Raw genomic sequence first — 22078 nt, 5'->3', positions numbered from 1 at the left:
AATCAAAAGTCAAAAATTATACCTGTGGGAGGAAATGGATGTTTTAAAACACATGAGGCCAGTTTTCAGCGAAGTAATGACCAACTGACTTTGCTTCAGCTATCTTCTCTATGAGGGGACGAGGTGCAGTTTAGAAGCTAATCTATCATTTGTTTTTCTCCGCACCAAAAACAGTTGTCTTAGTCGGAAAGCCCGCCCCCCCCCCCCTTTTTACGTCCGAATCTCTTCATTTCGAGAGTGCTTTCTCTTAATTTTTAGGGATGAGCTATTACGAGACGCAAAATCGTTTTCCTGCAGCTCTTCTCACTAATGTTAATAAATCTCTGACGATGTGCCTATCTGACCAGTCTAATCAGGTTGGTTTGAGTCTCAAGTAGTCAAACGATACTTAAAGAACAACCACGGTGAAAGTTTTATAACTGACACACGTAGGTGTTTCACACTTCCTCTAGCCTTTCAAAAGAAATGTCCATAATATCTACCACGTCTATAATAAAATCTGTACATCAGTTAAGGATGAGTACCACTAAATACTGTAAGGTAGCAATTGACCCCTTTAGCGATGGTTTAATTAAAGGAAATCTAGTCTTTTGTTAGCTTACGTACATGGCATTAAATTTGTTACAGTAAAGACCACATTCAATGGAAGCTAAAGGTTGCGTAACACTTCCCTGTAAAATTCACTATGTAACTATCGCTCCATGAGCAGAAGAAATGAATTCCATTTTTCATAGGTAATCATGAGTCAATTTAGATACCTAGGCTGACATTTCACAGACACGTTATGTTAGTGGATGGCTGTTTGGAACATATAAAATTTTCCCAGAAGTCACAAGATACGTCAACCCACTTTTCTAGATCTCGTGAATGAAGATAATGAACTGTGATACAGAAGACCGCCGCGTGTGGAGTATAAGTTTGGTTTTCACAGGAATCTCACTATCTTCAAATCATAATACTGAAAAAGCACAAGACACAGATCGTACAAAACAGAGGACATATTGTTTTAATTTACTTAGGTATGTACAGTCACAGGTATCTGATACAATTTCAAATTAAACTGTACGTAACTTGGTACAATTAATTCCAGTAGTAGTTTTTTCGCTAGACATTGCACCCTGTATAGCTGGAAGCACCGCAGCAGTGGCGTCCCCTGGGCTAGGCTGTGAGGCTGCGACCACCCGTGAACTTGGGAAGATGCTCGCCCGTGGGGTCGTACTTGGCGACCAGTTGCTTGAACATGTCGGGGAACTTCTTCGACACGTGGGCGAAGAACTTGGCCATGCCTTGTTTCTGCTTCTCGGTGCACTTAGCGCACTGCGTGGCTAGCGCCTCGGGCAGCATGTCTGGAAAACACAAGGAAAAGAAACGGTCCCGATCATAAACTTCCCACGTCACGAGTTACGAAATAATCAAAGCGTCACATTCTATCGCAGATAGGCTTCTATTAAAGGGATGGCTTGACAGTCCCCTTCACCTCTCACTAACCTGACGTTAAGCAATTCGTCTCTAGATACTTCTCATAACCATCATCTTCTATCATTTGTTCATCCGCTTTACTGCAATATTTTCCTCTCTACTGTTCATTCCTGCACCATGTTAAATGTTTCTGGCTGCCGTAGAAGAGTCACAGTAAACCCCCTCTTCTTTCGTGTTTTCCATAGAATTTGTTTCTCCCAACTCTACGTTCCATTGTTTGTCCGTCCATTAAATTTTAGCACCCTTTCCTGACATGATACGTCAACGGTCCCAGTTTATTCTTATCTAGACTTCACTAAATCCACGTTTCAATTTCATGTAATGCTGTGCTAAAGGCGCAAAACTTTCCAGAATATCTTTGCCAACTGTAGCGAACATTTAATACAGGGTATATTTCTCCACTTACGCTCCATCTCCTTTTGATTTTGAAGATCTTGCTTCGTACATAGGAGAATGCCTTCTCTGTGTCCTCCCAATTTTGATGTTATGAGATTTTTCTACTACTCGTTACAACATTCGCATTACCAGTATCTGTCCTCGAGCAATATTCTGTTTCTTGTTCGCTGCATTCGCAGTTGTTTCAAATCTTCCTTATTTCTGCCAGATCGGCCAGCTCCCTTGCGAGCTTTAGGACCGTTATTGTATATACTGCTCTGATATTCCTCTTCTGAAACTTTTTTCACTGTGGTTTTTGGCGTTTTTACCGCGTATTAAATAACACTGGTGACTAGCAATGACCTTACCTTACCTACTTTGCAATATGAATTGGTCTTTGTTGATATTATGGATGTGTTATTAATAGATAGTGGTAAGGCATCCTGTTGGTGAAATGACAGGAGTTGATAACTACTCAGCTGTTCAGCAGAAAAAGCAATGGAAGATATACATCAGAAATCAAGGACAAAAATTATTCAATTATTAAAAAAGACTATACGTGGCTCACTTCATAAGTTTGGTAAATAAAAGCCAATCAGTTGCAGAATTAAAGGTTTATTAAAATTTTTCCCGGGTTTCGGTAAATATAAATTTGTTTCTGTAAGAAGGAAAATGGACCTGTTGAATATATTATTACAAAATACACTGAAGAGTCAAAGAAACTGGTAATGCTGCCCAATACCGTGTAGGGCCACCGCGACCACGCAGATGTGCCGCAACACGACGTGGCATGGACTCGACCATTGTCCGCAGTGTGTTGGAGGTAATTGACACTATGAATCCTGCAGAACTGTCCACACAATTTGCAGTATCATCATTCCTAAATTACATCGATTCCCTTCTTTTCTAGTTTCTCCTCAGTCCATACTGCCATATAATTCATTGCTCCACATGTACATTCTCAGAGTTACTTTCCTTAAATTAAGAACTATGTTCGAGGTAGACTGTCTTTTTTTGCTGCCAATACACTGAAACACCAAAGAAACTGGTACAAGCATGCGTATCAGTGATCTCTACACAACCTGGACGTAGAAGTCTGGTCTCTAAGTGTGGAACTGCAACGTTTCTGTAGATTCAAGTGCTTTGAATCGTCCGCCATATTGTAGTTTGGCAAACAAATTTCCATCAGGCTGTAAGTGGCAAAGAATTAGATAATGCCTTCTTGTTTGGAACTTTATGTTAACATGGCATGTGATGTAGTAGGCTGATGAAACTTCCTGGCAGATTAAAACTGTCTGCCAGACCGAGACTCGTACTCGGGACCTTTGCTTTTCGCTGGCAAGTGATCTACCAACTGAGCTACCGAAGCACGACTCACCCCCGTCCTCACAGCTTTACTTCCGCCAGTACCTCGTCCGTTACCTTCCAAACTTCACAGAAGCTCTCCTGCGAACCATGCAGGACCAGCACTCCTGAAAGAAAAGATATTGCGGAGACATGGCTTAGCCACAGCCCAGGGGATGTTTCCAGAATTAGATTTTCACTCTGCAGCGCAGTGTGCGCTGATATGAAACATCCTGGCAGCTTAAAACTGTGTGCCGGATCGAGACTCGAACTCGGGACCTTTCTATTTGCGGGAAAGTGCTGTACCAACTGAACTACCCAAGAACGACTCACGCCTCTTCCTCACAATTTTAATCTTCCAGGAAGTTTCATATCAGCGCACACTCCGCTGCAGAGTGAAAATCTCATTCTAGTAGGCTGATGTTGGAGCGGAATTGAAAAGTATTTTCTTTTTGTGTTCTAGTGACATTTCCAAGCAGCCATATTGTAATTTGGCAAGAAACGAAATAGAAGCATCTATCGCTGGCACGATCAGAACAGCTGAAGCTCAACATCTGGATAATACAGAGATCACTAATACGTATTCAAATACATATATAAGTAAACAGGTAGAATATGGCGCTACAGTTGGCAACGTACATAAGACAACCAGTGTCTGCGGCAGTTGTTTAATCGGTTACTGCTCCCACAATGGCAGGTTATCAAGATTTAAATGAATTTGAACGTGGTGTCACAGTTGGCGCACGAGCGATGGGACACACCATCTCCGAGGTAGTGATGAAGGGATTTTCCCGTACGACCATTCCACGAGTGTACCGTGAATATCGGGAATCCGGCAGTGTGTCAGATCTCTGATAACGCTGCTGCCGGAGAAAGATCCCGTAAGAACGTGGCCAACGACGTTTGAAGAGAACCATTGAACGTCACAGCAGTGCAATCCTTTCGCAAATTGCTGAAGATTTCAGTGCTGGCCATCAATAAGTGAATTATTCAACGAAACATCATCGATACCGCCTTTCGCAACCGAAGGCCCACTCGGGTACCCTTGACGACTGCACGACATAAGGCTTTACCCCTCGTCTCGGACAGTCAACAGCGACTATGGACTGTTGATGACAAAAGATGCTGCCTGATCGGACGAGTCTAGTTTCAAATTGTCTCGAACGGATGGACTTACACGGGTATGGAGACCGTGCATGTCAGCAGGGGACTGTTCAAGCTGGTGGAGGCTCTGTAATGGTGTGGGACGCCTGATTTGGAGTGATATGGGACCACTGATACCTCTAGATACGACTGACAGGTGACACGTACGTAAGCATGTTATCTTTTAACCTGCATCCATTCATATCCAATGTGCATTTCGGCGGACTTGGGCAATTCCAGCAGGACAATGCGACAACCCACACGTCCATAATTGCTGCAGAGAAATTGGAGGAACGCTCTGAGTTTAAACTCTTCCGCTGACCACCAAATTCCCCAGACATTAACGTTATTGAGCATATCTGTGATGCCTTGCTGTTCAGAACAGACCTCGACCCCCTCGTACTCACGGATTTATGGACGGCTCTGAAGGAATCATGGAGTCAATTCTCTCCAGCACTACTTGAGACATTAGTTTAGTCGATTCCATGCCGCATCGTGTTGTGAGAGTTTTGGGTGCTCGTGGGGCCCCTACACGATTTTAGGCAGGTGTACCAGTTTCTTTGGCTCTTCAGCGTATAATAACAATATTGCGTTTAACGCCAAACTCATTTCTGGCACGGCTCACCAAGAAGGGGGAGAGGAAACGCAATAATGATACGTGGCGTTATTTCCGTAATTACAAAATGGAGTCAAATTTACACAAAGAATTTGGAGGTATGAGCCCATTAAGCAAGTATGACGTTCCACCCCGCCTGGCGTCTGACGTGCATGCACGCACTGCTTCGGTTGGAAGGATGTCATAAAGCAGTCGTATTCTCTCCTTGGCCCACAACTGTAGTATCTCGTCAATGATATCCTGCGTTCTGGCACTGGGATTGTGGTGACATTTGAGCCGGTAGCATGCGTGTTCTACTGGGGACTGTTCTGAGGATGTTGATGGCCACAGAAGCCCCTCACCATCACGTAGATGGTTCATAGAGACCTGAGCCAAATGTGGTCGATAGTTACCGTGTTGAAAAATGGCACCACTGTACTGTCGCACTAGAGGTATCTCTCGAGGACGTAACAAGTCTGTGACGTATCGTTGTGCCGTCATCGGAGTTCCCTCAGTTATTACCATCGGTGACTGAGTCATTGCTGATAGCACTTCACATCATGATACTACGAGTGAGCCCTTTTCCGTAATGTGCACTGATTTTGTTCTTAACTGACGTCTTACCCTTTGCATCCTGGTTCCTTTCGGCTCTAGATGTTATTACATGTAGTTTATTCGCAGTTGTGAATATGGACAACGATTAGCTGTGTATGGAATGACGACAATGAGAAGTTGTGCCGGACCGGCACCCGAAAGCGGATTTCCCGCACGTCGCGAGCGGTTGCCTTAATGTTAGGCTACCCGAGCACGCTTCACGGCCAGACCCGAAATGAGTCTTCAACTGTATGTCTACAACCTGCGCTCGTACATCCAAGACGTACATTCCCGTACAGGGGAGACATTTCATTTCAAAATCGTTTACCCGGTGACGGAGGATAAATGTGATATTTCAGTGTTGTGCTGTTCAGAAGTATAATGCAATGTTCCTTCTGACATGCATGCATGTAAGGCGACCGTTCGTGATAAGTGGAAAGCCGGGTTCGAATCCTGGTCTGGCACAAACTTTTACTGTAATCTACGTTCATCCATTATGGACCAACGGCTGGCAGGTATTTCTTTATACAATAATTTACACCAGCCGTATGTATTGTAGAAATTTATTTTCTGAACTTCATATGTGCTACCAGTTTCGGCATTACATTGGAGTCATCTTCAGGCCCCACACGTCATAGTCGTAAAATCATTGATGTTTGCTAACCGCCCCAGTCTGTGTCACCTGGCCATCAAGAGCTGTTTACATAACGATTTGATTCACGGATCCAGTTATATGGCTCCATCCGTGTATAGCCATTTTACGACTATGACGTGTGCGACCTGAAGATGGCATCAATGTAATGCCGAAACTGGTAGCATATAAGAAGTTCAGAAAATACATTTCTACAATACATACGGCTGCTGGAGATTATTGCAGAAAGAAATTTTTACTGTAGTAATGCCAGCTTATCGTTTTCCACATTCGCAACTGCGAACACATTTCACGTATCTCAAAATGGCTGTAGTCACCGCAGTGCCTGTTCCTTTGAACATGCCTGCGTGTCCAAAGGAACACCGCATAGTTCTCCTGAACAACACGGGAACTGCACTATCTTGCTAGCTGCTATTTGTGGACGTTCCTCCGGTATTTTATTGCAATCGAAGGCGTTCGTTTGCATTTTTCTATCCGACTGTGTCTGGACGGTTTTCTTGACACGTTTTCGAGATGTGTAGTGGCCGTGCATTGTTATATGGATTTTGCCTCCTGCTGACTACGTTCCTGGGTACCGTGGCTTCACTGAATATGGACGTAGGCCAGCGCTTACTGTAAAAAATTCTGTAAGTTATCTGTCTGGCATATTATCTATTGAGTTCTTGGCAGACTAGTTTTATTTATTTGCGTACTACATTTTAATATAACAGTGTTTAATTCTGCTCATGCGTATGTTATGGGACAGATTAGCCATTATTTAATACCATGTTTGTGGCGCGGAATTAGCCGAGCGGTGTGAGGCGCTGCAGTTATAGACTGTGCCGCTGGTCCCAGCGGAGGTTCAAGTCCTCCCTCGGGCATGGGTGTGTGTGTTTGTGCTTAGGATAATTTAGGATAAGTAGTGCGTAAGCTTAGAGACTGATGACCTTAGCAATTAAGTCCCATAAGATTTCACACACATTTGAACAATACCATGTTTATTGTTTTCAAGAGTGAAACTGCAAAAAGGCCTCTCAGTTGGTCTTGTGGCTTTCTTTAAATCATTTTCAGTAATGTACATTCTTCGTACATCAACGAAAGAGTCATATTTTTGTAAGAAAAAAATGGTACAAATGGATCTAAGCACTATGGGACTTAACATCTGTGGTCATCAGTCCCCTAGTCTTAGAAGTGCGCAAACCTAACTAACCTATGGACATCACCTGCGAACGTAGCAGCCGCGTGGTTTCAGACTGAAGCGCCTAGAACCGCTCGGCCATAACGACCGTCTTTTAGCGAGACAGGTGGCCAGTTGCGTCTAGTAAATCGGCATTAATTGTTATTAGTTGTTTACAGTACTAGCCATCTGTATAATAACTAAATTGTGATTCATTTGTTTGTACTATTATTTGCTTGCCTGTAACCCCCTGAAATTAAGCGCTTGCCTAACGCTTTGCTCTATATTTCAGTTGTACATGATATGGGACAGCGGGACTTAATATTTACAATTAGTTTCCCACATGTTACCTACGACTCATCCCTTCTAAATGCTGCGGAACTAATTCCGAGCAGCACTGTCAGGAGGCAACTTTTACTTTAGTTTTGTTCGGCCGTTTGTGGCAGCGTATACAGGGTGGTCCATTGATATTGACCGGGCCAAATATCTCACGAAATAAGCATCAAACGAAAAAACTACAAAGAACGAAACTCGTCTTGCTTGAAGGGGGAACCAGATGGCGCTATGGTTGGCCCGCTAGATGGCGCTGCCATAGGTCAAACGGATGTCAAATGCTTTTTTAAAAATAGGAACCCCCATTTTTTATTACGTCTTCGTGTAGTACGTAAAAAAATATGAATGTTTTAGTTGGACCACTTTTTTGGCTTTTAGATAGATGGCGCTGTAATAATCACAAACGTATAAGTACGTGGTATCACGTAACATTCCGCCAGTGCGGACGGTGTTTGCTTCGTGATACATTACCCGCGTTAAAATGGACCTTTCACCAATTTCGGAAAAGGTCGATATTGTTGATGTATGGTTATTGTGATCAAAAGGCCCAGCGGGCGTGTGCTATGTATGCTGCACGGTATCCTGGACGACATCATCCAAGTGTCCGGACCGTTCGGCGGATAGTTACGTTATTTAAGGAAACAAAGTGTTCATACACATGTGAAACGTCAAGTACGACCTGCAACAAATGATGATGCCCAAGTAGGTGTTTTAGTTGCTGTCGCGACTAATCCACACGTCAGTAGCAGAGAAATTGCGCTAGAATCGGGAATCTCAAAAACGTCGGTGTTGAGAATGCTACATCAATATCGATTGCACCCGTACCATACTGCTATGCACCAGGAATTGCGTGGCGACGGTTTTGAACGTCGTGTACAGTTCTGCCACTGGGCACAAGAGAAATTACGGGACGATGACAGATCTTTTGCACGCGTTCTATTTAGCGTCGAAGCGTCATTCACCAACAGCGGTAACGTAAACCGGCATGATATGCATTATTGGGCAACGGAAAATCCACGATGGCTGCGACAAGTGGAACATCAGCGACCTTGGTGGGTTAATGTACGGAGCGGCATTATGGGAGAAAGGATAATTGGCCCCCATTTTATCGATGGCAACCTAAATGGTGCAATGTATGCTGATTTCCCACGTAATGTTCTACCGATGTTACTACAACATGTTTCACTGCATGACAGAATGGCGATGTACTTCCAACATGATGGATGTCCGGCACATAGCTCGCGTGCGGTTGAAGCTGTATTGAATAGCATATTTCATGACAGGTGGATTGGTCGTCGAAGCACCATACCATGGCCACCACGTTCACCGGATCTGACGTCCCCGTATTGCTTTGTGTGGGGAAAGATGAAGGATATTTGCTATCGTGATCCACCGATAACGCCTAACAACATGCGTCAACGCATTGACAATGCATGTGCGATCATTACGGAAGGCGAACTACTCGCTGTTGAGAGAAATGTCGTTACAGGTATCGCCAAATGCATTGAGGTTGACGGACATCATTTTGAGAATTTATTGCATTAATGTGGTATTTACAGGTAATCACGCTCTAACAGCATGCTTTCTCAGAAATGATAAGTTCACAAAGGTACATGTATCAGATTGGAACAACCGAAATAAAATGTTCGAACGTACCTACGTTCTGTATTTTAATTTAAAAAACTTACCTGTTACCAACTGTTCGTCTAAAATTGTGAGCCATATGTTTGTGACTATTACAGCGCCCTCTATCACAAAGCGAAAAAAGTGGTCCAACTAAAACATTCACATTTCTTTACGTTCTACACGAATATGTAATAAAAAATGGGGGTTCCCGTTAAAAAAAAACGCAGTCGATATCCGTCTGACCTATGGTAGCGCCATCTAGCGGGCCAACCATAGCGCCATCTGGCCTCCCCCTTCAAACTAGACAGGTTTCGTACTTTGTAGTTTTATCCTTTGACGCCTGTTTCGTGAGACATTTGGCCCGGTCACGATCAATGGACCACCCTGTATATTCTAGGCAATTTGTTGCGGAGGTCTCACGAACTTCACACCTTGTACCTGGTGTTTTTGATCGACCATTGCACCGTAATGTTCACTATTTTTATACGCAGGGGTGTGTTTTGGAATAAGTGTAAGGGCCATTAAAATAATTATTGATGGTAATCTTGTGTTCTTAACCAGAATTCGTGTAAATCCTAAAACAACTTCGCCCACTGTAAAACTTGTTTGCATGGCCGTAGGCCCTTGATTCTGTTATGCTGTATTTGCCTTAATTAATGTTAAAGTTTTGTGAGTAGTAAAAATTTGTTCACATAAGACTGTTTAGTTTTGCCATCAGTGTTACCATATGTCACTATTAAGGAACGTGCCACCTTCTTCGTTAATGAAATTTGTATGTAAAATTAATTACTTGAAAAGGTTTCTCCGTTTGTGCAGTTGCTGCGTGTAGTTATTTGTTTCATCATTTGAAGTTCTTGACCTGCAATTGTCTGCTAACGTACAAGGCCTGTGGCACTTAATAAGTCTTGCTGCAACTCCTCAGTACTTTAATTACTTTGATTAGAAAAAGAAGAACATTTTATTTTGTGTCTGTCAACGTGCGGCTAGCTTTGCTTTTTTAAATTATCACCTGGCACCAGTGCATTTCAAGAAATGTATTTATTGAAGTGGCGAGCCTTGGGTTTAACTGAGTTATTTACACTGAAGAGCCAAAGAAAATCGCACACCTGCCTAATATTGTGTAGGGCCCCCGCGAACACATAGATGTTCCGCAACACAACGTGGCATGGACTCGACTAATGTCTGAAGTAGTACTGGATGGAACTGACACCATGAATCCTGCGGTGCTGTCGGTAAATCCGTAAGAGCACGAGACGATGAAAATCTCTTCTGAACATCCCGTTAGAAGGCATTCCAGAAATGCTCAATAATGTTCATGTCTGGGGAGTTTGTGGCCAGCGGAAGTGTTTCATCTCAGAAGAGAGTTACTAGAGCCACTCTGTAGCAGTTCTGAACATGTGGGGTGTCACATTGTCCAGTTGGAATTGCCCAAGTTCGTCAGAAAGCGCAATAGACATGAATGAATGCAGGTTACGAGAGAAGATGCTTACCTACGTGTCACCTGTCAGAATCGTATCTAGACTTATCAGGGGACCCATAACACTCCAACTGCACACTTCCCTCACTATGACAGAGCCTTCACCAGCTTGAACAGTCCCCTGCTGACATGCAGAGTCCATGGATTCATGAGGTTGCTTCCGTACCCGCTCACGTTCATCCACTCGATACAATTTGACACGAGACTCGTCCGACCAGGCAACATGTTTTCAGTCATCAACAGTCCAATGTCGGTGTTGACGGGCCCAGGTGAGGCATAAAGGTTTGTGTCGCGCAGTCATCAAGGGTAGACAAGTGGGCCTTCGACTCCCAAAGCCCATATCGATGATGTTTCGTTGAATGGCTCGCACGCTGACACTTTTTGATGGTCCAGCATTGAAATTTGCAGCTATGTGGACTGCACTTCGGTCATGTTGAACGATTTTCTTTAGTCGTTGGCCCCGTTTCTGCACGGTTTTTTCCTGCCGCAGTGGTGCCAGAGATTTGATGTTTTACCGAATTCCTGAAATTCACGGTACACTCGTGAAATGGCCGTACGCGTAAATCCCCATTTCGTCGCTACCTTGCAGATGCTTTAACCCCTTGCCCGTGCACCGACTATAACATCACGTTCAAACTCACTTGAATCTTGATAAGCCGCCGTTGTAGCACCAGTAACCGACCTGCTAACTGCGCCAGACATGTGTTGTCTTATATAGGCGTTGCCGACCGCAGCGCTTCATTCTGCTTGTTTAAATATCTCTGTATTTGAATACTCATGCCTGCACTAGTTTCAAATGTGTGTGAAAACTTACGGGGCTTAACTGCTAAGGTCAACAGTCCCTAAGCTTACACACTATTTAACCTAAATTATCCTAAGGACAAACACACACACCCATGCCCGAAGGAGGACTCGAACCTCCGCCGGGACCAGCCGCACAGTCCATGACTGCATCGCCTAAGACCGCTCGGCTAATCCCGCGCGGCTGCCTGCACTAGTTTCTTTGGCGCTTCAGTGTATTAGTCATCAGTGGTCGCACTATTGTATTGTATCTCACTAATTGTAAAGTGTTCGATTATTTTTCGACAATGCAGGATGTCTACTCTCAGAGTAGTCAGGCGCCTAGTCGGCCCAAACAAATACTGCTCAAATAGTCTTTCATGTGGACCCCCAGTGGCGATGAAAACCGTCAGTCTGTTTCCCATTACAAGCAAAATGATTTTTAAAGCCCAATCGATAGATCAGTTCCAAAGTGGTCTAGTCGATATTCTTTTTATCGATATGCAATAACAGGGTCAGTAAAAGACCAAGAATAACCATTACTGCAGCAGCAACCCAGCACCACTGTTACTGGATGGCAGTACCAGTCAGCTCGGGCCAGGCGGTGCTGACGAAACACACACACACACACACACAATGCGCCTGACGAGTCTTAGGAGAGACATCTTGCATACAATTTTGTTAACTCAGGAATGCAGCGGCTGCAGCAAACTGGGATTCATCGCCATCGCCTGCCACGGTAATGATGCATGATAGCCATACTAACAAACCCAACCTTGCATGAACTATCGCAGCTAGTAAGCCGCTACTGCTCTTACTACTCATCCCACTGCCGTAGAGGTTTTTTCCCACGCCACGAGCCATGGCACTTTTTTCCCTCTGCTCTTCAAATTGCTACCCTCATTCGTGTTTCGTCCACTATCTATCATCTGATGGACCGTGTTAATGTGTAGTCTTACCCAGACGCACGGATAACATCACAGTCCAGCGTCCTGTGATCCACATACTATGTAACTGACATGTTTACGGAGGTGACAGTAGAACGTTTGGTCTGGTCACCACATTGGTGCGGGCGTGGAGGGGCCCCATCTCTATTAAAACCACGCCGCTTCAGAAAGATTAAGACAAGATGAACACTTTGATTCCCGTAATCTATGACCTATGTAAGTGACTTATCACTACCTAGCGGCTTGGAAAGCTCACAATTTTAGTAATTCTCCCAGGCATTACATTTCCTAACTAAAGCGAATAACGTGATTTTTTTTTTCATGCCTTGTAACTGAGTGTAGAAGATGTAAAGGAAATGTGAGAAGGGAGACATAACGGTATGCAATACGAGTGCTGTGTGTGTGAGAGAGGCTGGTTAGCACTGTGCTCTGACCTTTGCCCTGCTTGTCCTCCTTACTACAGACGTCGTCCGTATCGCTGAGAAGGCACTTGAGGATGGACTCCACCTTGGCGTCATCCTGCAATATGGCGTCGGCATCAGCACCCTCGTACGGCGACGGGTACGTCTCCTGGAGAACAGGGTAATTACTTTCATCAGTCTGAAGGATTCGTTGTATAAGACTGTAAGTGGTGTAGCTTTTGTGGCAGAGTCGGAGACTTTTGTAAAGCGGAGAACAAAATGCACAAGACAGTAATTTCTGTAGCATGGATAAGTAATTTTACGAAGCTGGTTATCTATCAGATCAAAACTAACGTACAACTAAAAACTGACCCACGAGCAAGGGTCAGGAGATCACAGGGCACTGAACGATCTGAAAGCAGGAGTCGAAGTTATTAAAAACCCTGAGAGGTGCAGGAAACAGAAATTCTATTTGAGTTCACAAATCTGTAACACAGGGAACTTATCACCAGATTATCAGAAAAGACTTGTCATAATATTCCCAAAGAACAAAAGAGTGGGTAAACGCTATCGTACATCACGATGATAAGCTTGTAAACTGCTAATTGGAGTAACACTGTTATGAAAGCAGCGGAGAATCAATACGGGGATGACGGACTACAAATCCACAAAATTCGTTTCAAAATTCAATCTGTAGTTCGGTCTGACGACTATTAGATGTGACTCTTTCCATATTTTTTTGTTCTTATTACTTTACATAAACAACTGAAATGACAAAAAAATAATATACTACACATATAAAGGAAATGGATAGACCTTCAAGTACGGAAAATCGTCGTTTATCGAAGCGTCACTGCTATTCTCTTCTTGATAGCAGTATACGCTCAAATGAGGTCACACTCGAGGATATATTTAGATATGCAGCATGTGCGAGGGACTTTCAGTTAAGCCTGGCACTCGTTGTCTGAAGTCAAATTTTTGTTATCTTCAGTATGGTTCATACACAATGTGAAGCACTTGTCCCACTGTTTTACCACTCACGGGAGATACGGTGAAGGTCGTTCTTTGTCATATATCTCAATAGCTAGTGTAAAACTTTCATTCTCAGAGCTTCGTTGCAAAAAAGATGTCCATGAAGGTCCTTTTTGGTATTACGACACAGGAAAAGTTGCACGACGCCGGGTATGGGCTGTTAAGTACATGGGTTGCTGTAGAAGCGCCTTTTCTGGTCGAAGCCTATGTCACAGTATAGGCAACGAGAGGCCTGGCACAATCCTAATGAAGCTTATACTACACAACATGCTTTATCAATTGCATTGCTGCAATGATTGTAGTATCCCTTCGAATAGTATGGATGTAATCGCAAATTCTGATGACCATGGACATGTTCTCAGGATTTTTTTTTATCATCAGTCTTCTCACTAGTTTGATGCGGCCGACCGCGAATTCCTGTCCTGTGCCAACCTTTTCATCTCAGAGCAGCACTTGCAACCTACGTACTCAGTTATTTGGTGGACGTATTCCATTCTCTGTCTTCCTATACAGTTTTTACTCTCTACAGCTACCTGTAGTACCATGGAAGTTCTTTCCTGATGTCTTAGCGTCGTATCATCCTGTACCTTCTTCTTGTCCGTATTTTCCATGTATCCCTTTCCTCGCCGCCTCTGCAGAGAACCTCATTTCTTGCCTTTCCGGTCTACCTAATTTTCAACATCCGCCTTTAGTACCTGGTCCCAAATGCCTCGATTGTCTTCTGTTCCGGTTTACCACAGTCCATTTTTCACTACCATACAATGCTGTGCTACAAACGTCAATCGTCAGAAATTTCTTCCTCAAAATAAGGTTATGTTTGATACCGTTTGAACTTCTCTTGGACAGGAATGCACTTTTTGCCAGAGCTTGTTTGCTTTTCATGTGCTCCGTCCATTATGGGTTATTTTGCTGCCTAGATAGCAGAATTCCGTAACTACTCCTACTTCGTGATAAGCAGTTATGATGCGAAGTTTCTTGCCCTTCTCATATCTGCTACACCTCATTAGTTTCGACTTTCTTCGATTTCCGCTAAAACCATATTCTGTACATTAGACAGTTCATACCATTCAACAGGTCCTATCACTTTTCTTCACTTTCACTGAGGACAGCAATGTCATCAGTGAATCTTATTGATATCCTTCCATCTTGAATTTTAATCCCACTCTTTAACCTTGAATGTATTTCTGTCATTGCGTCTTCGATGCACAGATTGAACAGTAGGAGTGAAAGAATGCATTCCTGTCCTACGCCCAATTTCATCCGAACAAAATGGTTCAAATGGCTCTGAGCACTATGGGACTTAACATCTATGGTCATCAGTCCCCTAGAACTTAGAACTACTTAAACCTAACTAACCTAAGGACATCACACAACACCCAGTCATCACGAGGCAGAGAAAATCCCTGACCCCGCCGGGAATCGAACCCGGGAACCCGGGCGTGGGAAGCGAGAACGTCATCCGAACATTTCGTTCTTGATTTTCCAGTCTTATTGTTACGACTTAATTCTTGTACATGTTATATATCACCCGTCTTTCCCTCTGGCTTTCCCCTATTGTTTTCAGAATTTCGAACATCTTACACCATTTCAGATTATAGAACACTTTTACCGAGTCGACAAGTCCTTTGAACTCCTCGTGCTTTTCCTTCGGTCTTGCTTCCATTATCAACCCCAACGTCACAACTGCCTCTCATATGCCTTTACCTTTCCTTCAGACTTCTACACAGTTCTACATCTACATCCATACCCCGCAAGCCATCTGACGGTGTGTCGCGGAGGGTACCTTGAGTACCTCTATCGGTTCTCCCTTCTATTCCAGTCTCGTATTGTTCGTGTAAAGAAAGATTGTCGGTATGCCTCTGTGTGGGCTCTAATCTCTCCGATTTTATCCTCATGGTCTCTTCACGAGACATATGTAGGAGGGAGCAACATACTGCTTGACTCCTCGGTGAAGGTATGTTCTGGAAACATCAACGAAAGCCCGTACCTAGCTACTGAGCGTCTCTCTTGCAGAGTCTTCCACTGGAGTTTACCTATCATCTCCGTAACGCTTTCGCGATCACTTAATGATCCTGTAACGAAGCGCGCTGCTGTCCGTTGGATCTTCTCTATCTCTTCTATCAACCCTACCTGGTAAGGATCCCACACCGGTGAGCAGTATTCAAGTAGTGGGCGAACAAGTGTACTGTGTAACCTACTTCCTTTGTTTTCGGACTGCATTTCCTTAGGATTCTTCCAATGAATCTCAGTCTGGCATCTGCTTTACCGAAGTTTTATATGGTCATTCCATTTTAAATCACTGCCTGTTATGAGGGTGGGGGGGGGGGGGGCGGGGAATGGGAGGGGAATGACTGACCATGCTGCACTTGACCCACTCTATGCTAACGTATTTCATTTCTGGCTCATAACAATACACACAAACCCATTTGTTCTGGAGAGATTATATTTTGCATTTAAGAATCACCTGCCGGCCGAAGTGGCCGTGCGGTTAAAGGCGCTGCAGTCTGGAACCGCAAGGCCGCTATGGTCGCAGGTTCGAATCCTGCCTCGGGCATGGATGTTTGTGATGTCCTTAGGTTAGTTAGGTTTAACTAGTTCTAAGTTCTAGGGGACTAATGACCTCAGCAGTTGAGTCCCATAGTGCTCAGAGCCATTTGAACCATTTTTAAGAATCACCTCACCTTCAACACATTACTCCCAAAGCGGTACACATCTGCGCCGTTTTCCTTTTGCTCCGGAGTAAGGAATCGCCGTATCCGGTGTGCGTGCTTTCTAACCACGGGCAAATTTTTTTTTAATAGAGTGCAACGTGGATCACTACGAATAATGACTTATCTCTGTCAAGGCCGTAATGGGCGCTCCTTTTCTTTGCCGTTCGCAACTTTTCCGGCCGCTTTGCAATGGTTTGGGCCAACGAGAACAGGCACGAAGGAACATGGTTTACTCAACAAGATCTCTCTAGAGTTTGTCAGATGTCACCCAATCATCTCTGTTCGGGGGAACAGAAAATTATGTCTTTTGACGCTGTTCACGAAACTAAAAGAAATTGAAGTTTTGGAGGTACCGAAAACGCACAATTTTTTCCATCCACCATTCCAACTCAACTACTCCTAAGAGAGCGCGGAAAACGATACTGGCGATAATTGCAGGGTCTGTCATGTAGATTTATTTGACGATGACAGATGGCTTCACTCAAGAGACCCGAAGATTAGTGCCAGTCTTTGCTGGACATCCCTCGTAATCCCAAGCTTAGATTAACCTCGAAGGTATCCAACTCTTATATGCGCTCCTTCGAGTGCTAGGCGCTGAATATCTGGAACGCTGGTCACAACAATTGCACTACATGAATGAAATGAAAAAAAAAAATAGTGATAAGATTTTGATGAGAGTCCCACCTGAGTTTCTCAGGCATCAGAATAATATTTGACCTTTTACTGTCTCTTCATCTCTTTCGACAAAAGTGGAAACTTCCATCACATTAAACGAGACCGACGTAAGGCAAGTATTTCCAGACGACGATAAAAAGAAATTACATGGAAAACCTCCAGAAACAACAATTTTCGGACTTCATCGTTATTGTAAGCAGACCGTTCAATGTATGTTTCTAAGTTTCAAGCACTATTTCAATTTCTGTAACCTCTGTTGTACACATAAGTTACCCAAAACGGAAGTACCGTACATGAGTTCTCGGTTACACAAATTGGAGTTTCTAATAACTCAATACTAAATAATATACTCGGAATAGTGACCGCAACGGGGCGAAAATATATTTTACGCTAGATTGAGTTGCACACAAAAACGGGAGAAAATCATAGAAATGGAAAATCACATCCTATAGACTCTAGGACAAGATAGCGTTTTACCACTATTCCAGCTGAAATCATGACTGAAGGGGGATCTGGAGAAAATGGCTTAGAAGTGAAGGCGAAACGCAACAGGTCGATTTCTGTGGTTCTCGGATTCCAGAAAGTTACAAACAAAATTATAACGCAACTGTTAAAGAGGAATTCTAATGAAAACAGAGGTATCCAACTTAAGAATCAAATTTCGCAAAACATAAAAAAGATGGAAAAGGATGAAAAATTACTATTTTACGTCATGTCGACAAACTCTTTATGGACAGACAACTAGCTCAGATGAACAAGGATCGAGAAGATAATTTTAATTTAGTTGAATAAATCTGATACAATTTTTATTTTACTGACGAGGAGTGCTAATTAATGTTAAACACTGGTACATAGTAAACAAGATACTTTGAGAAGCAAGAAGTACCAAAATACTGGTTAAAGGCCAAAGTAATATTTACTTTTAAAAATGGGGATAAAAATAAATAACTATAGAGGCATAAGTCTCCTGGTTTCAGCCTATACGTTGTATACCAAAATGCAAGACGAAAAGGTATCATGGAAAATCTGACATGTATAAAAAAAATCAGGCTTTAGAAAGTGGCGATCAACAGACCGAAAATGGTATACAACTACAGAAAGTTGTCGAAGAGAGACGAGAATTCAGTAGGGAAATCCATTTTCCTATTATAGATTTTGAAAAGGCATTTAATGATGAACAGGGAATGGTATGGAATATGATTACTGAACGCATTATCCATCTCATCTCATAAGTGCAATTAAAAGTCTGTACACAAACCGATGTAGCGTCCCCATACGAAATGACAGTGAAACTAGGTAAAAAACCGTCAACAATTGTACAATGTACTACGTGTGATGCAAATCATGTGACATTTATAATATGAGAGACGCCTTTGTATGAAAAGAATAATTGTATGATGTACCAGAGAATAAAACATGTAATGCTGTTATGTTAATCGCAGAAACAACAGTTAATTATTATTATCTGACATCTTCAAGCTATTCACATTAAGAGTGCCATTAAAAAAGTTTACTCTCTCTGATTGGTGGAATGTATAATTAGTAAAGAGTGCAGTAGAACAAAAGGTGTAAAAGTTGTAAGTATTTTAATATATGTATTAAAACATGTAGGAATTATTTAATGTATATTGGTAACATTCAGTGTTAAATAATCCATCCATTTTCAGAATTTAGCTCATTTTGGAGCAACAGAAGGAACATCGGTGGCTAGCTGGAGTCACCGCCGTGGCACCGTACATTTCAAAGCATTTCAACTGCAAGAATGGTGCGCAGGTTATTATTATTGTGAACGTGGTTCTAAGAACACACTGGCAGGCACTTACATGTGATTTGCAGAGTATCCATTTAGATGTGTATATAGATAGCTTGAGGCGAATGCGTGCGCGACGTCGGGCGAATCGCAAGGGAATGTGATGGAACTCTATACAAGTGATCCGGTAGATAACCGAGGCAAATCTATAATAGTGTTCGGATACGACCCAGTTGTGTACACAGTTATCGCAGAAGTAGAGAATGGCAGCGAAGTTCAGGAAGACGCTGATGCTCGTCAAATGTAATGTACTCCGCTTTCATACGTGAAATTTTTGGACAGTGTTTTTTTACACCACCGTAGATCTATTACTCTAGTTGTGGGAAAGAGTGGGACCGTATTTTGACGCATACAATATCTCTCACGTTAAGTGCGATTCATTCACGAAGTAGGTCCCCTACAAATTCTTTATCTGGCCGAAGACAAAATCATAAACATTGGTATCAAGGCGAGGTGGACAATATTATTCATGGAATTTTCTCAATTACAGTGGTAACGCTACCGAAATGTTCAACTGGCTTCATCAGGAGACTGTAAGGAGGACTTCGTATGTCATGTATGTCCGGCACGTTTAGTCAGGAAACACGTTACTCCCATAGTTATTACACGTAATGTGCATGGTAAAATAGATTTCTTATGATAAACATGAGAAAATGTTTTTGGAGAGGTGCTGACAGTTGTCTTTGGTTCACAATACGTGAATGAAATGCCAAGAGCTGGAGTGCACAGGAACCCTCTATCAACAGTTGAACGTTGAACTGTGCAGTGTAGATGTACAAGAATCGACCCCGAGAATCACGTGGAGTGATTTGGCGAAGTTATAAAAAAACCTAAAACAGAAGGTTTGGACGTGGTTCTTATGAGTCTACTGCCTGAACCATCACTGCTACTTAGGAGGCAAAGCTTCATAAGATAAAAGAAGCAAGGAATACAGGAATCTGACAAATATTTTTATTCCGAAAAGAAACCTATCCATGCCGTCCCAAGCTCAGAACTGAGAATGAAATGTCGGAAACTGTGCGTAATGAGCGACGCAGATTTGAAAATGAAAACTGTGGGAAAACGATGACGAAGAAACTGGAAACATCTGGAATGTTTTACAGCTTAGAATATGCCAGCAATAAAAACGATCTTGAAACCGTCACCGAAGTACAGATTCTTGACACATATACTACGGTGTCTTCGATCATTTCATTTTATAAGTGAAGTAGAAGAGATAAAATTGTACGGAAGACAGTTATAGAAGTTAGCAACACGCTGCATACGTTCGTTTCTTGGGAACGAAGTGATGAACTGATTAGTACGTGAGAGGAGATATGGACGGCAGTGTACAGTAGAAGGAGAATCTATACTACCGGAAAAAGTAAGGCTTAACGGAAAGGTGATCATATTACCCCTGGGGCGGCGGCCGCAGTGCAGACGATGGACAGCAGCAACAGACCACACAGCTTCATGGCGGACAGCGGAGAGCGGTCTCTGTCTTCGCCCATCGCCCGTCTTTATACCTCCGCAGCAGTCAGCACTGCGTGACACACAGCAATCTGGAGAAGTCTCTTCCGGCTATCGTTCTGCGAAAACTGTTTCTAATTACTGCCTTCTTGCTCTGCCTCAACTCAGAATTCGGTGCTTGCTACTTTGCGGCGACGCTGTTCACACGCGAAATCCTAATTGTAGGGATGTCAGCTGCCACGTTGGAAATAGTAAAAAGTCACTGTTGTTTAACAACATGTTTCCGAGGATCGCATCCTAATGTTCCTCTGCATTGGGCGGCAACGCAGATTTCTTGGTGTCCCCTGGCCCAGTGGTGGCAAAGCTTAAGTAAACACAGTGTGATTCAAAATGAATGTGACAAAATAGTATTTGTGTGACCACGGTAATGACTTTATTTTAGAAATACACATATAGAGCGAAAGATTAACTTTGACAGTTCCCCTGGACATTGAAAGATATTGGATATGGGGCCCATTTGTGACAGCAGATGTCTACCTGGTACTACATTTCCTGCCAGACGCGTTCCATCGTAGGCCAATGAGTGAGTTAAAGGCGCTGTATATCTGATGCCTCAGCTGCTGTAAGTTCTGTGGAATTCGGAGGTTCGTAACCCATATTGCTCACATATCCCTAAAAGAAAAGAAAATCGGTGCTACAAGGTCTGGTGACCTGGTGCGCCAAAACATGATGGCACATCACTTGAGCCAACACGACCAGTCCAGCGCTGTGGAAGATGTTAATTGAGGTGACTACACACGACGCTATGCTAATGTGATGGGGCTCCGTTCCGCTGTAAAATGAAGTCGGGAACTTCTTCCGTGAACTGAGGCAACAACCAGAGAGAATGATTATCGAGATAGGCCATGACTGTAGTGGTAGATTCTGCGAAGAAGAAAAGACCAGACGCCTGGTTATGGCACAAAAAACATTAAGTTTCAGAGAATCACTTACTTGTTGCAGACACACATACGGGTTTTATGTACACCATACTCTCAAATTGCGCTTGTTCATTCTGTTACTTAAGTTGAATGTGGCTTATGCAGACGACAGAAGCCTGTTTGAGAAATCATCCACCTCCATCCGCACTTGAAAATAAATGCATAATTTTCTCCGGTTTGGTTTATCGGTTGATTTTGGACCCTGAAACATTTGAGCTCTTTAAATCTTGAACTGTAGACGCCTACACAACGCACGGCACACTGTCGATTGCGATATATTAGTTCTCTGCTGGGTAGCTTTCGTAGATGGTAAGAATATTTTTCACCACTTCATCCTCGACAATAGGTCGTGCAGTGGTTTTCTTCTTGTATATAAATTCTGTCTTCTCGAACTGCTTTGTCCATTCAGCAGCATTGTGACGATGTGATGCTACTTTATCAAACGTAGCTCAAAAGTGTCTTAACGACGATTATTGACGATATTTTTGCGAATTAAATGATACAATGTGCCTTTTCTTA

The 22078-nt window shown here is 43.0% G+C and overlaps 1 protein-coding gene across 1 annotated transcript; it reads right to left on the bottom strand.

Annotated features, from left to right (window-relative positions):
* Positions 1 to 983: 983 nt before the first annotated feature.
* Positions 984 to 20629, bottom strand: LOC124616161 (allergen Tha p 1-like). Its single transcript, XM_047144441.1, has 3 exons — positions 20525 to 20629; positions 12936 to 13071; positions 984 to 1346 (listed from the first exon to the last, which is right to left on the bottom strand). Exons 1-3 carry the CDS (start codon positions 20618 to 20620, stop codon positions 1159 to 1161), a joined length of 420 nt encoding a protein of 139 aa, XP_047000397.1. The 5' UTR covers positions 20621 to 20629; the 3' UTR covers positions 984 to 1158.
* Positions 20630 to 22078: the final 1449 nt, after the last annotated feature.

The sequence above is a fragment of the Schistocerca americana genome, chromosome 5 (assembly GCF_021461395.2).
Source record: "Schistocerca americana isolate TAMUIC-IGC-003095 chromosome 5, iqSchAmer2.1, whole genome shotgun sequence".
Classification (NCBI taxonomy): Eukaryota; Metazoa; Arthropoda; class Insecta; order Orthoptera; family Acrididae; genus Schistocerca; species Schistocerca americana.
This window is presented reverse-complemented; position numbering and strand designations above follow the sequence as displayed.

Bases quoted from the DNA above. Each gene is read 5' to 3' on its own strand.
- LOC124616161 (XM_047144441.1), bottom strand. From the start codon at position 20,620: ATGGGCGAAGACAGAGACCGCTCTCCGCTGTCCGCCATGAAGCTGTGT. The intron at 13,072-20,524 runs GTAATATGATCA...CCTGTTCTCCAG, and splicing joins CTGCGGCCGCCGCCCCAGGG to GAGACGTACCCGTCGCCGTA. The intron at 1,347-12,935 runs GTCAGAGCACAG...TGTGTTTTCCAG, and splicing joins GGAGGACAAGCAGGGCAAAG to ACATGCTGCCCGAGGCGCTA.